The sequence below is a fragment of the Cervus canadensis genome, chromosome 5 (genome assembly GCF_019320065.1).
Source record: "Cervus canadensis isolate Bull #8, Minnesota chromosome 5, ASM1932006v1, whole genome shotgun sequence".
NCBI classification, from domain to species: Eukaryota; Metazoa; Chordata; class Mammalia; order Artiodactyla; family Cervidae; genus Cervus; species Cervus canadensis.
The window spans coordinates 15,263,389-15,277,216 of NC_057390.1; the positions used below are offsets into that span (position 1 = coordinate 15,263,389).

The window sequence follows — 13,828 nt, forward strand, 5'->3', positions numbered from 1 at the left end:
TGATGTTACAAGAGTATATGATAGAATGAGTTGCCTCAAGGAAAAGTCTTGAGTTGAGGTTTAACCAGGGCTTTGTCTGGGGAAGCATATGGAAGGAAGATCATTTTGGACATTTGGTATGTGCTAGGAGCTCATGGACGGAGGAAGCAGATCATGTTCCAGAGGCTGAAGAGCTAGTGTGGTTGTAAGACAGAGTACCAGGGAAGATTTGCTTCAGGGGGAAGACCATGAGGGGAAAGACCATGCCAGACCCTCTTGGTCCTATTAAAAATGTTGGTCTTTATTCATACATCTCTGAGGAGATGTGTGGGTGTGTTAGAGGAGATGGGATAGGTAGATTTGGCAGAAGCATGTGCACTTTCAATGCTTTGGACTCCTCACGAGGCAGCATGAGCTGAGCCCCTGGACCAGGTGCAGATGGCCCTCTGCCTTCAAGCTTATGCCCATTCCCAAGGGTCTCTATCAGTAGACTTATGAGATATTGATCTTTGGGAAGCAGGGGTTTTTTTTGTTGTTGTTTATTACTTGCCTATTTGATAAGCTTTTGTTTATATAATCAGTGCTGGTCAGAAAGTGCATGTGGTTTTAATTTTCCCATTTGGCATAAATTTCATAGTTGCCTATCAAGGTTCCATTCTTGTACTCATTTTCACATACCAGTGCATATTATAATCCAAAAGTAGAGCCTGAACTTTACCTTAAGTAACTAAAATTCACAACCATGGCATAAACACAGCCCTGATTCATGAATTTACTAATGGAACGTGACTGACCAAATTGGCAAGTGATTGCTCTTCAGTGTAAATGCGTGGATCCAGGTTGGGGAATAATAATATATGAGTTCTTACACCTAGATGTATGCAATCAATCTGATCGTGACCACGCTGCTCCAGTTGAGTGACAGAAACAAATCACCTCATTTAGCAGCCATTTCACTTTGCCAACCAGATTAGCAGACTCATAAGCAAAGCTATTAGGTCACCGTGTTACTCACCCCAATTACACACTTGGCCACTTGGCCAAGCAGTTTTGCATTGCTAACTAAGGTCACACATTTCCCATTACAAATAGGCCATGTGCTTTTTTTCCTTCTGCTTTGGGTAGAGTTTTAGGTTCTATGTCATCTGTTGATCAAGCTTCTTGTCTGTGATGTAATTGCAGTGCCATCCATTGCTCATTTTGAACTTGCAGTTTTTGTAAATTTCTCCTATGGGCCTTTGCAGATTGTACCAAAATGGATTTTCCCATCTTAATATTTTATGGCAGCCGAGCTTTCAAATGTGAAAGTTGAATGTGACAAAAAGCAGATATTGCAGGATACCTTTCTGTTCAGATTGAGCCAATGAATGGATTGGATTTTTCTGCAGCACTCTGACAATGCTCATGAATACCCCATCATATCTTTTTGGCTTTGTTCCTTTATTCATTTTATTTCTCATCTTTGTACTTCTGGTACTCTAAACTTTTCAGAGGGTGTAGTCCTACCTAAGCTTGTCTTTGAGTTGAGCTCATCCATAACACAACCTGACCTATATTTTTTCTCTATTTGCCACTTTCATCATTGAATACTGTATTCCTACTATGTGTCAAGTATTTTGTTTTAGACCCTGGGGGTTGAGAGTGGACAAAATAAATTTCCTCCCTTCATTGCACTTAGACTCTAGAGCTCACAAGGGAAAAAGTAGAGTATAGGGTATGTCAGGGGTGATGAGTCCTATGAAGGAAAAAGCAGCCTAAGGGATTAGGGAGTGTTAGAGCTTCTATGGAGGTCAGGGGAAGCATCACATGATAAATGATTTACCAAGTGTTCCTTGCTGTTCAACTGTTCTTGTGTCTAACCATTAAATGTGACTAGTTTGAGGCTTCCTCTATCCTTCTTGCCTGGAGAATCCGAGGGACAGGGGAGGCTGGTGGGCTGTCGTCTATGGGGTCGCACAGAGTCGGACATGACTGAAGCGACTTAGCAGCAGCAGCTATCCTTTTAGTATAGACACCTTAGGGTACATTGATGAGACTTTTTCCTTCAATTTTTAATGTATGAGAACATGAAAGACTGAAAAAAAAATTCCTAAATCTCATTGTTTGGAGAAAAGTCCTACACAGGGCATTTGTTAGTTTTCATCTGGAGAGATGACAGTCTCTACCTTGCAGGGCTGTTCTGTAGATCTTAGTAACCTTCTTTTTCTACCACTCTCCTTTCACAGCATATTTTTAAGTTATTATAATTAAACCTAGACATTGTTGTACAGAGTAATACTTTCTTTGACATTATGCTTATATATATATATTTAAAACTCATTGATCTTGATGTCCATTTGGCTCTTTTTTCTGTTAAACAGTTTCATTAAGAATTAAGAATGACCATTTTGACCCTTCTATTCTACAGGGATTTAATGCCAGTTAGTTACACTTTCTGCTGCTTTTGCTAACTAAATGGTGAACTTACTGAAACTGTTAATGGCCTTTTTGTATTCATGCCATGTATACTGGATCTTACTATTTGATGCTGCTCCTTGATTTATGAATTAGAGCAGGAGTTGTTTGGTGCAGAAACAAGTAAAATGTTAGCAGGTGTTGTCTGAGGGTTCATCCTTTTTCCTACCATGAACCCCCAGGCAATGCCTGCTATGTTTAGTTCAGGGCATATGATCCTTCGTTCTCAATAGTTTATTGTGCACTTTCAAAATATCTGTCCCTCAGTGCATTTTTGGCAACCTTTGTTGGCTCCTCTGTTAATGAAGCTTCTTCTTTCAAGTTGTGGATTTTGGTGCTCTCTTGAGAGCCACTTTCATCATTTAGCACTGTATTCATTGGACCTCACATTCAGCCTGGAGCTATTGCCCATGTGATCCCCACCTCTTAGAATTATTTCATCACCTTGAGTTCTGGCCAGTTCTCTCTGGCTGCTTTCAATCAGAATCTTTCTTGAAAGAAGCCAATGTGTCAAGTCCTCAATTTACATGTTTTGCTTGTCTCAGGAAAGCTAAACTAGCCTGATTCAAACCTGACTAGAGCCATCTCCCAAAGGAAATTTGTCTAACATTTGATTGTTTAAAGGTATATTCAGTAACTCTGGTATATAGATCATGTTTCCCTGAATTTGAGCAGATTTGGGCTATATGACCTTTCTGAAGCTTAGTTTTAATATCTGTAAAATGGGAATTGAAGTATTTTCTTCATAGGGTTTATTATCAGAATTAAGTGTAATATGGGGCTTCCCTGGTGCCTCAGATGGTAAAGAATCTGCCTGCAATGTGGGAGACCTGGGTTCAGTCCTTGGATCGGGAAGATCCCTTGGACAAGGGAATGGCTATCCACTCCAGCTGTATTCTTACCTGGAGACTTCCATGGACAGAGGAGCCTGGTGGGCTACACTCTGTGGGGTCACAAAGAATTGGACACGACTGAACAACTAACACAAGAAATGTTATCATTCTTCTTCTCCAACCCTGTTGCCTTTGTTTTATTTCCATTGTCCTGACAGAGAGGGAATGGAATAGTAACTGATATCTGTTAAAGTAAATTATATGTCAGAGTTCTGTGGATAATTATCTTTTCTTAGGCTTTCTTTAAGCGCATCTCATAGAGTTTCTGTCATAGAAGCTTTCTCTTATACATTTAATTCATCTTAGCTTTCTTTCAACTTCTGAGCATTTTTGTTTTGCTGAAATATACTTCTTGAGAATCACAAGGTTTCTCTGCAGGGAGATTAATCATTCCTAACAAATGTTTCCACTTCTACAGTTCTAACATCTTTCTTTGGCTTCATTTTCTTTGCTCACCTTCACAAAATACAGTATCTATCACCTGGTAGATGTGTCAGCTAGCCTTTTTTGAGTTTATTACCTTGCTTTATAGTTGAGTTTGTGACAAACCATGTGTGACCCGGGAACACAAATTGCTGAGATTTTAATCAAAGTAATCCTTCTTTGTCGGCCATAATTAAGTTCATGATGACTTTATGACTCCCATTTGAGTTTTGTAAATGTAGTAGGTCTTCAGCATTTGAAGAACTTCATATCATTCAAACCACTTGACAACTGGCTAGCTGCAATCTTAGCCAAAACCAGGTACAGAAAACTTGCAGGATAGATATGGAGAGCTCCTTGTTCTGGGAGTTCTTTTCACCCTAGGATTTCTTTTCAGATTTTACAATTCACTGTTAACCTTTATGGAATATATGATATTCATAGACTTAAATGAAATTGAAGACTTTAGTCCTACTTTTATTCTTATATCAGATGGCAACTGAGCTCAAGGTCTACCTTTTGTAGATAATGTGCAAGTATCAGTCTTATCCTTGAGTCATTATGTGCTAAAGGAATCTTCTAATCAGTCAATAAATAGTTTAGTAGAGCACCTGCCTTCATATGGGCTTCCCAAGTGGCTCAGTGATAAGGAGTCTACCTGCCAATGCATGTGATGAGGGTTTGATTTCTGGGTCAGGAAGATCCTCTGGAGAAGGATATGGCAGCCCACTCCCCTTGCCTGGAAAATCCCATGGATAGAGGAGCCTAGCAGGCTGTAGTCCATAAGGTCACAAAGAGTTGGGACATGACTGACAACAGAGCACACACTGCCTACAAGATCTGTTAGATGCCAGAGAAGATGTGAAGTTGTAAAGAAGCAAAACATAACAAGGTAGGATGGTGGTTACAAGGATGTGAGGGTAGAGAAGTTGGGGAGATGTTTATTAAAGGGTACAGACTTGCAACTAGTAGGTAAGCCCTGGAAATGGAATGCACAGCTTAATGATGATAATCAACAGTACTGAATTAGAAATCTCAAAGTTGCTAAGAGATTAGAACTTAATCATCTTCATCAGGAAAGAAATGATAATTGTGTGACATAATAGAACTGTTAGTAATACTCCAGTAAATGTTAATAATTTTGAGATAGGTATGTCAAATCATTCCTTAAGCTTGCACAGCATTGTCTTTTATTGAAGTATAGTTGATTTACAGCTTCCCTTGTGGCTCAGCTGGTAAAGAATCCTCCTGCAATGCAGGAGACCTGGGTTCCATCCTTGGGTTGGGAAGATCCCCTTGAGAAGGGAAAGGCTACCCACTTCAGTATCCTGGCCTGAAGAATGCCACAGACTATATAGTCCATAGGGTTGCAAAGAGTTGGACACGACTGAGTGACTTTCAGTTCACTTTGACTTCACTTCATAGTTGATTCACAGTATTATATTAGTTTCACATGACAACATAATGATTTAGTATTTTTAAAGATTATCCTCCATTTAAAGGTTTTATGAAATAATGGCTGTATTTCCCTATGTTGCCCATTATATCCTTGGTGCTTAACTTACATATCGTTTTAATGTCAGTTATATCTCAACGGAAAACCCCCAAAACTGCTTTTGAAGGCGGGAACTATGCCTGTGTGGGAATACTAGTTATTGTAATAATTTCTGTATACTGCTGCTGCTGCTAAGTCACTTCAGTCATGTCCGGCTCTGTGCGACCCCATAGACGGCAGCCCACCAGGCTCCCCCGTCTCTGGGATTCTCCAGGCAAGAACACTGGAGTGGGTTGCCATTTCCTTCTCCAATGCGTAAAAGTGAAAGTGAAGTCACTCAGTTGTGTCTGACTCTTCATGACCCCATGGGCTGCAGCTTATCAGGCTCCTCCATCCATGGGATTTTCCAGGCAAGAGTACTGGAGTGGGGTGCCATTGCCTTCTCCGGATTTCTGTATATGTTATTATAATTTATGTATATTGTAATAACTTTATATGTTAATAGTTTACAGTTACCTGTGGTACAGAAATTGATTCTCAAGTAGGTTAATGGGGTAGCTCCCCATCATAGGTAATAAATGGCAGAGCTAGGACATGACCCCCCATCTTTTAGCATCAAAGCTAATATTGTTTTGTTTTATGTAATAGCTCATGCACCTCTCATGTACACCCAAGAAAATCAGGACAAAGCAATATGATTAAGATAGTAAGGACAATTAAAGTTCATAGGAAAGATCCATGGGAACTGGAATTGTCCCTTGCAGGCAGCAGTAGTTTTGGCTTGAGAGTCTGAGATGGCAGACTCGACCAAGGTAGCCCAGATGAGTTTTGCTGGAAAACAAAATGATCTTTTGTAAAGCCGAGGCAAGAAGCCAGTGATGTGCTGAAATCAGTGGATCGATTTTCTGAGATCTTCCGATCTTCATCTGGCATGCACACAGCATTGGCTGTTTTCCAGTTCCAAAAAAGCCGTGATGAGTCTTTGAGGAACTGACAGCTCTGTTACTGCACATTTTAAAATTTGGTCAGAATTGACAGAGGGTGAGATCCTAAGGACTTACTCTATACCTCAAGTGCCAGTGAAGCGGGGCGGGGGGGATGTCATTGCACTGGCCTAACCAGAGTCTGTCTTTCATTTTCACCATGCTTGCTTTTCTGTCAAATGTGTTCTCCCATCATCTTTAGTATAAAGATGATGTGTGAAGAATAGTTGAGGGATAATTGAAGTAATGTTTGCCTTGGGAGTAATCCTATATTTTCATGTAGTTGTGGTGATGGAATAAGACTTTTCATCCCATAGCAAATGGTGCTCACTCATGGAAGTCTCTTGGTCATTAAGGAATTAAATGAGGCTGAATGGTCTCAGAAAAATGACTGGTTCACCTTGTCAATCTTTTTTTTTTTTTTTTTTTTTTTTTATTAGTTGGAGGCTAATTACTTCACAACATTTCAGTGGTTTTTGTCATACATTGATATGAATCAGCCATAGATTTACACTTATTCCCCATCCCGATCCCCCTCCCACCTCCCTCTCCACTCGATTCCTCTGGGTCTTCCCAGTGTACCAGGCCCGAGCACTTGTCTCATGCATCCCACCTGGGCTGGTGATCTGTTTCACCATAGATAGTATACATGCTGTTCTTTTGAAACATCCCACCCTCACCTTGTCAATCTTTGAAGTAAATCTTTCCTTTACTCTTTGAAAGGAAATGAAGCAAGGCAGGTAAACTCTTGCCCTGGACCCAATTCTAACCAACTTCAAGGAACTGCTAGGTGGAGTGAAGCGGGGCACACCGCCATGGGCTGACTCGTGGGAAGGTGGCCCCTGGATGTCCTCAGCACCTTCCAGGTCCTGCCCATGAGGGAGGGGCTTCATGCAGACTGGTGTGTTCCCAGAATCCTAGAAAGGGAAATTTCTAAAGGCTTCCTGACCCAGATGAACTACCTCTCAAGGCAATGAGAGAATTTGCAGGTGGGATTGCGGGCCAGCTGGGAATCATCTTTGGGAAACTGTGGAGGATGGAAAGTTGCCAGGAAGCTAGAGAGAGATTAATGTCCTCATTTTCCCCAAAGGAGAAAGAAGGTGGAGTTCAGGAACTAATGACCATTGAACTTCATGTTGATCTTGACAAAGAACTGTAGACTGGAGGATTTCAATGATGAAGTGAAACATTTTTTAAAGGATGTGATGATCATAAGAATTAGCCAGGGTTCACTAAGGGCACAAATTATGCCAGACTGTCCTGACTGCCTCTTCTGATAGGGTTATTAGGGAAGGAGATCAGGAAATCCTGCATTCATGGAATATCTAGTCTTCAGCAGGCATTTGTGAGAGATATACAAAGGTATTGTAGACAAGAAGGATCAATTCAGATTGGATGATAGTATAGTGAGGTGGATTCATAACTCCTGGCAATTTCCTTGCTGTGGGAGGTTTAATTAATTTATTGAATGGCAAGTGCCAGATTGTGTCCCCAGGTCCCACTGGTAAATTGGTTTTTGAATTTGTAACCCATTTTTCTATGGACAGTTTCCTTTTTGAATTCATTATGTATTTGTGTAAGAAGTTGGGTGATATGGCTTGTCTATAGGACTGTAATGCTAGAATGAATTTTGAGCTCCAATATAGAAAACAAAGATACAACCATCTTCCTCTGATGTAGGGGTAAGAGGTGGATGATCGGTGATGGACAGTAGGGTGGATATGACCACCTTGTTTCCCATGGCATTAGTTCTCTCAAGGGTCAGAGGTAGGAACTATGGGAACCTGACCTTCTATTGGTACCACTCAGGGCCCCACAAGTTTGTATCCTTGACTAAACTGATGAACACTGGAAACTGTTGAAAGTTTTTAAAGTAGAGGAACAACATCATTGGCCAGATTTGTGTTTTAGAAAGATTGCTCTGGCTGCAGGCTGGATAATGGATTTGATAGGGCAAGATTTTAAATAGATAAAAGACTATGCCAGTAACCCATATGAGAGAATGGTGGTGGTAAAAATGAAGTAAAGTTGGGTGTATTTGAGAGAGATTTGGGTAGTAGAATTTCTGTGACTTTGTAGTAAATTGAATGTGGAGAAAGAAAGAGAGGAAGGAATCTAGTAAGGATGACTCCCAAGTTTCTGATTTGTGTGCTTCAGTGGATAGGGGTAACCTGTATTGACCTGGGAGACAGCATAGAGAGAAGGCAAGAGAAAGATGTTTCGGCCATGAGGACTCAGAGGTGCCTGACTGACATCAAATAGAGATGTCCTAGTAGACTAACCAACAAAGTGTGGGGATGAGCAGTTAAGGAGAGAGGTCTGGCTAAAGATACAAAACTGAGTTTATTTCATTCCTTTTACATCCACCAAATGAGGCTCCATCTTGGACACCTTCCTTCCATATGTTGTTTTTTTAAGATTGAAGTATAATTGACAGAGAATATTATATGTCAGGTGTACAAAATGAGTCAATATTTGTATACATTGCAAAGTGATCACCATAATAAGTGTAGTTAATATCCATCACCATACATAGTTTCATTTTTTTTTTCTTGTGATGAGGACTTTTAAGACCCCTAGTTGACCCTTGAACAATGTGGGCATTAGGGGCACCAACCCTCTGTGCTGCTGAAAATCTACATGTAACTTATAGTTCACCTCCTGTATCCACGGTTGCTCCCAACTGCAGATTGTGTAGTACTGTAGTATTTTCTGCAGAAAAAAAAGTCTGTGTGTAAGTGGACTCATGTAAATCAAACCCATGTTCTTCAAGGGCCAACTGTATTCTTTTGGCAACTTTCAAGTATGCAATTCAGTGTTATTAACTATGGCCACTGTGCTGAACATTACATCCCCATGACTTACTTATTTTATAGCTGGAGGTATCTGTCTTTTGATTCTAACTCAAAGAATTTTTAATGATATTTTACTATATAACATTTGTTTCCTTAAGAGCATAAGTGCCACTAAGCTTATGTACTTATTCAATTCAAACTGTTCAAACTATTCAATCTACAGGATTCTGATTCCATGCAGTTATGACTGTGGAAAGTAAAGAAGGAAATAAACACATCAGGCTGTCCTAGATATTTCAGAGCATTCTGGTTCATCGTTAATCACAGTAGTAGCCTGGCAAAATAGAATTTATTTAAGTATCTCGTGAATGGTAATCAGCAATGCCTGTTAATTTGCTTCAAGAGAAAAATATGGTCTTAGAAATTAATTTTACTCTTATATTCTGCGGTCTCTGGTGCATGTATGATTAAAGAGAGCAGTTCATACAATTTTCAGCTTAACATTTTTGAAATCAAACCAGATCCTAGACATGACATTTTCACATTGCTGTTGGAATTTCCATGCCTAGTATCTAAGTTCATTCTTTCCCTTTATTTATTTTGGCTCCAATCTTTGGCTGCTTCTTTTAAGTAGTTTGCACTAAGTGTTTACGAGAGTGGACTCCTACAACCAAAGAAAGGATGGATAATGGGTCAGTTTGAAAGTGATATTCCTATTTGCCATGGAGTTAGGGTCACTTTACCATAATTAGTGATATTGTGAAAGTGCAGTAGAATACCTAGGCAGTGTCAGTTACTTGGCTGTTTTCAGTAATGCATATGGTGCACTCACACAAGATGTCCCTGTGCGTTATTTGATTAATGGTAATTATGGATAATTCTCTATTTCTGAATTCCATAATAAGAAAGATTTAGTTTTAATGAATTACAATGCAAATGAATGGTCGCTGATGTAAAACTAGGTCTCTGTTAATGTGTTCATGATTCTCTGTTAATACTGAAGTGGAAAGCTGTATTGCTTTTGTGGTGAGCATCGTGAAATGAAATGGATATAATCAGGAGCCTTTCCCTTTCTACTGTTTTCTGCTTTATGTATAAAAGACCTTGATTAAGTTATAGACCATTGTAAAGTGTTAGTCACTCAGTTGTGTCTGACTCTCTGTGACCCCATGGACTGTACCCACCAGGCTCTTCTATTGATGGAATTCTCCAGTCAAGAATACTGGAGTAAGTTGCCGTTCCTGTCTCCAGGCCATTCTAAAATTAAGCATAAATTGTGATGCTTTGTGTATTTGGGTTAAAGTTTTTTTTTATTTAATGTTTTTTTTTATTTAAAGTTAAAGTTTTTCTTTCAATTTTTGGTTGTTTATGCTCATTATATGCCTTCTTACTGCAATATACAGTGAACTTACCCTGGGGCATTCAGATGGGGCATAGAACTCAGATTTTTCCTTTTGAATTAACAGTATTCTAGTAGGAGCTTAACGAATGTTTGTTGAATGAGACCAGTGAATGATCAGTTAATAATTATTGATATAATGCTGTGTTAGCAAATAATAAAAACGAAGTCATACTTTCTCTCTTCAACTGTTTCCATCTCTAGATTTAACTTTGCCTATGACAGAACCTTATAGTCAGGTTTAAAAGATGGTCTTTGGAGTTAGGCTGACTGGGTTCAAATCTGATCCATCAATTTCTAACTATGTGGCCTTGGACAAGCTTTGAACTCTAAATCTCAGGTCCTTCCTCTGTGAACGGTTAGCCCATGTGGATTTTGTTAGCATTAAGCGAGAGAGTATATGTAAAGCCTTCACTGACTTCAGACAGTAAGTGCTTGATAAACAGTAGCTACTATTGCTTTATCTGCCTTTTCTGCCTATACTCCACCTTCAGACCACCCAATAGTCTTATTTTGTTTGTCCCCTAGATTATTTTAAAATCAGATCCAATGCCATCTTAGAATTTTGGAAATATTTTTTTCCACCTGTTGCAGATTTTCCCATGGTTTCCCAGAGTCATGAGTCATGTATCTTGCTTCAGTGACCCCTCACATTCTACTGAAATTCATCAGTTCCCTAACTAGACCTCCACACATCTGTGATTCTTTGGAATATTTTATCTTGTAGGGGATGCTGCTCTACAGCTATCCTCTCTTCCTCCCTCTCTTCCATAATAAGCCTTCCACTGAATTTATTCATAGAGCATGTTTGGTTCCTTTTTAGGGTTATTTTGCAGAAAGTAAATAAAGCCACGAAACCATTATACGTGCACCTCATACCAGAGCTTCTTTTCCTCCTAAAGAGCTAATTTGAAAGCTTATCTTAAAGAATCTGCCCCTCTTTTGAAGACCCACTGTTTCCATTTCTAACCACATTCAAATTTATTCATGTTTTATTTCTTTTTTCTCCCTCTCTTTTCCATTATGCCGCATTCTTTAAGATGTGGATGAATGCCTGGAACCAAAGATCTGCACAAATGGTACTTGCTCCAACCTTGAAGGATCCTACATGTGCTCATGCCATAAGGGCTACAGCCCAACTCCAGACCATAAGCACTGTAAAGGTAAATACTGGGATCAGATTTCTCATCTTATTTGAACTACACTCGAAAACATGTTAGCGTAACTAGCCTTAAGAAAGGAAACCATACTACTTGTCATTCATTTAACTGAGCTTCCTAGAGCACATGTTGGTTGGCCTCTGAAAGTGAATCCTCATGGTGGTTAAATTCCTATCTATTTACATAGAGAAAAACAGTGGATTTTTTGAGAACATCTATAAACTACAGATCTACTTGGTTTTTTCTAGTTGTAAAAACAGTTCCACAACTCTGTGAATATACTGAAAACTATTGAATCATACACTTTAAATAGATAAATTATGTGATACATACTTTTTTATTTCAATAACATTGCTATTAAAAATGCATTTGCTATAGAAAATGTAGCAAATGCCAAAAGGTAAAACAGATAATCTCTCAGCCTCATTTGTGGATATTCATATCTCAAGGGTGTTTTGTATCATTAAGATTATGTACTGTGTCCAATTTTCAGTCTTGCTTTCTGTTATTTAATAGTATATCATGAGCATCTTTCATTTCATTAACAACTCGTTTCAGACATTAGTTTTAAAGGCAGTGTAATATTCCAGTGTGTTGCTGTTTTTGCATTTTCATTCTGTTCTTCAGATTTTGTAAAGGTGGAATAAGTGGGCAAAGTGCTCTGTGTTTAACTATTTCAATAGAACACTACTTTCTAACTTTAAAATGTGTGAACACTTATTATTAAATACTTAATCATGTGTTTGTTAAGCATTTATATTTCCTCTTTTGTGTATTTGTTAATATGTTTTCCCATTAGTCAAGTTTTTAAGTCAGTGTATATGAACACTTTATATATAAGATATATATACATGTAAGTGTATATATTTAACATATACACTTTCCTCTAGAATATTAGTGTAATTTGCCCATGGTTTCTCTAATTTTTTAAGTAATTTGTAAGAAGTTTTCATTTTCTCTGTGGTTTATTTGTTTCCTTTCTGCTTTCTTCCATCACTTTTATACTTAAAAGGATGTTCTTTCAAAGGAAGGAAGAGGAAATAAGTGAACCTTTTTTTTTTCTTTGCTGTCTCAATGAAAGTGAGGGTCTCGGGTGGTAATTAATTTTTCACTGTGGTAGGGAAGCAGTAAACAGATACCCTACTATTGACCTGTAAGAACGGAAGCGTCTCCCACTTGCAGTAGGGAGTTCATAGACATTTGAGTTTTTGGTGCCTTGTTCCTTTCACACAGCAGAGTACTAGCCACTCCCAGGAGAGCATAGACAGCCAACACAGCTCCCTTTTCTCCTGGTGCTTTCCCACATCCACAGCTTGCCTTCTGACTACATCTCTTCTGCCAAGCATCGCCTCAGAAAAAGTTAAACTTGAGAATCCCTTGAAAGGTATTCTGGGTGTTTGATGGAAGAAAAGCTTCCTCATACACAGGGCTAATGGTGACTAAAGGTCTCAGTGTTAGAAGCCATTATTAGCCGTTATTAGTCTTTATTTGATTATTGTATCTGGTTTATTGCCATATCCTGTCATGTTACTTTCTCTTGTTGATCTGCCTATTTCTTTTCATCTTACTCATAGAAATGCTTCTAATCTGTGCTCACTTCATATTCTATATTTGTCACCACTACTTTCTTCAACTTGCATTCTCTGACCCATGACCCATCCAAATTGATGTCACAACTGCCCTGAGAGTATTCTGTGCTTATTTTGACCCATGATTATCCTGGCTGGCACACCCATCTTTTTACTCATTACTGGCCTAAATCCTGGCTCTTCCAATGATCCTCTGTACAACCTTGGAAAAACAATCTCAGGTTTCCCCAAATCATGCCATCTCAAAAATCTGGGAATTAGACGCTCTAGAGGGAAAATGCAGAGTTAATACATGTTGAATGAATGACTCATGACCACCTTCTTTCTCCTGGCATTGCCATCCCAGATGAGCCTGCTCCTCTCTAATCTGTCTCCCTACCACCCTAGAATTCACACCATCAATTGATACCACCCCCTAGGAACACTTGTATTTTCCAGTCTCTGGGACACTGTGCTGGGCTGATGCTTCTATCCATCCTTCCTGTCAAGTGTATCAAAGAACCAATGCATTCAAGGCACTGCATCTGTTACCAAGAGACTATAATCTCTCAAAGATGTATTATTCATTGAAAGAGATGCATACCTGCAACAGCTAACTAGAGTTCATAAAGTACTAAGTGATGGAAGTTAAGTCATCAGTGATGTCATGTGAATGTCA

The 13,828-nt window shown here is 39.0% G+C and overlaps 1 protein-coding gene across 14 annotated transcripts in view; it reads left to right on the plus strand.

The window, feature by feature from the left end:
- The window catches only part of LTBP1 (latent transforming growth factor beta binding protein 1), a 443,172-nt gene that overhangs the window by 317,058 nt on the left and 112,286 nt on the right, over window positions 1-13,828 (plus strand). For 13 of the 14 annotated variants that reach the window (XM_043468289.1, XM_043468293.1, XM_043468290.1 and 10 more), the window contains one exon: window positions 11,462-11,584. The exons of the other annotated variant lie outside the window; for it this stretch is intronic. In XM_043468289.1, the coding sequence (XP_043324224.1) occupies window positions 11,462-11,584 (123 nt within the window). The remainder of the gene's footprint in view (window positions 1-11,461; window positions 11,585-13,828) is intronic. 14 annotated transcript variants of the gene reach the window in all.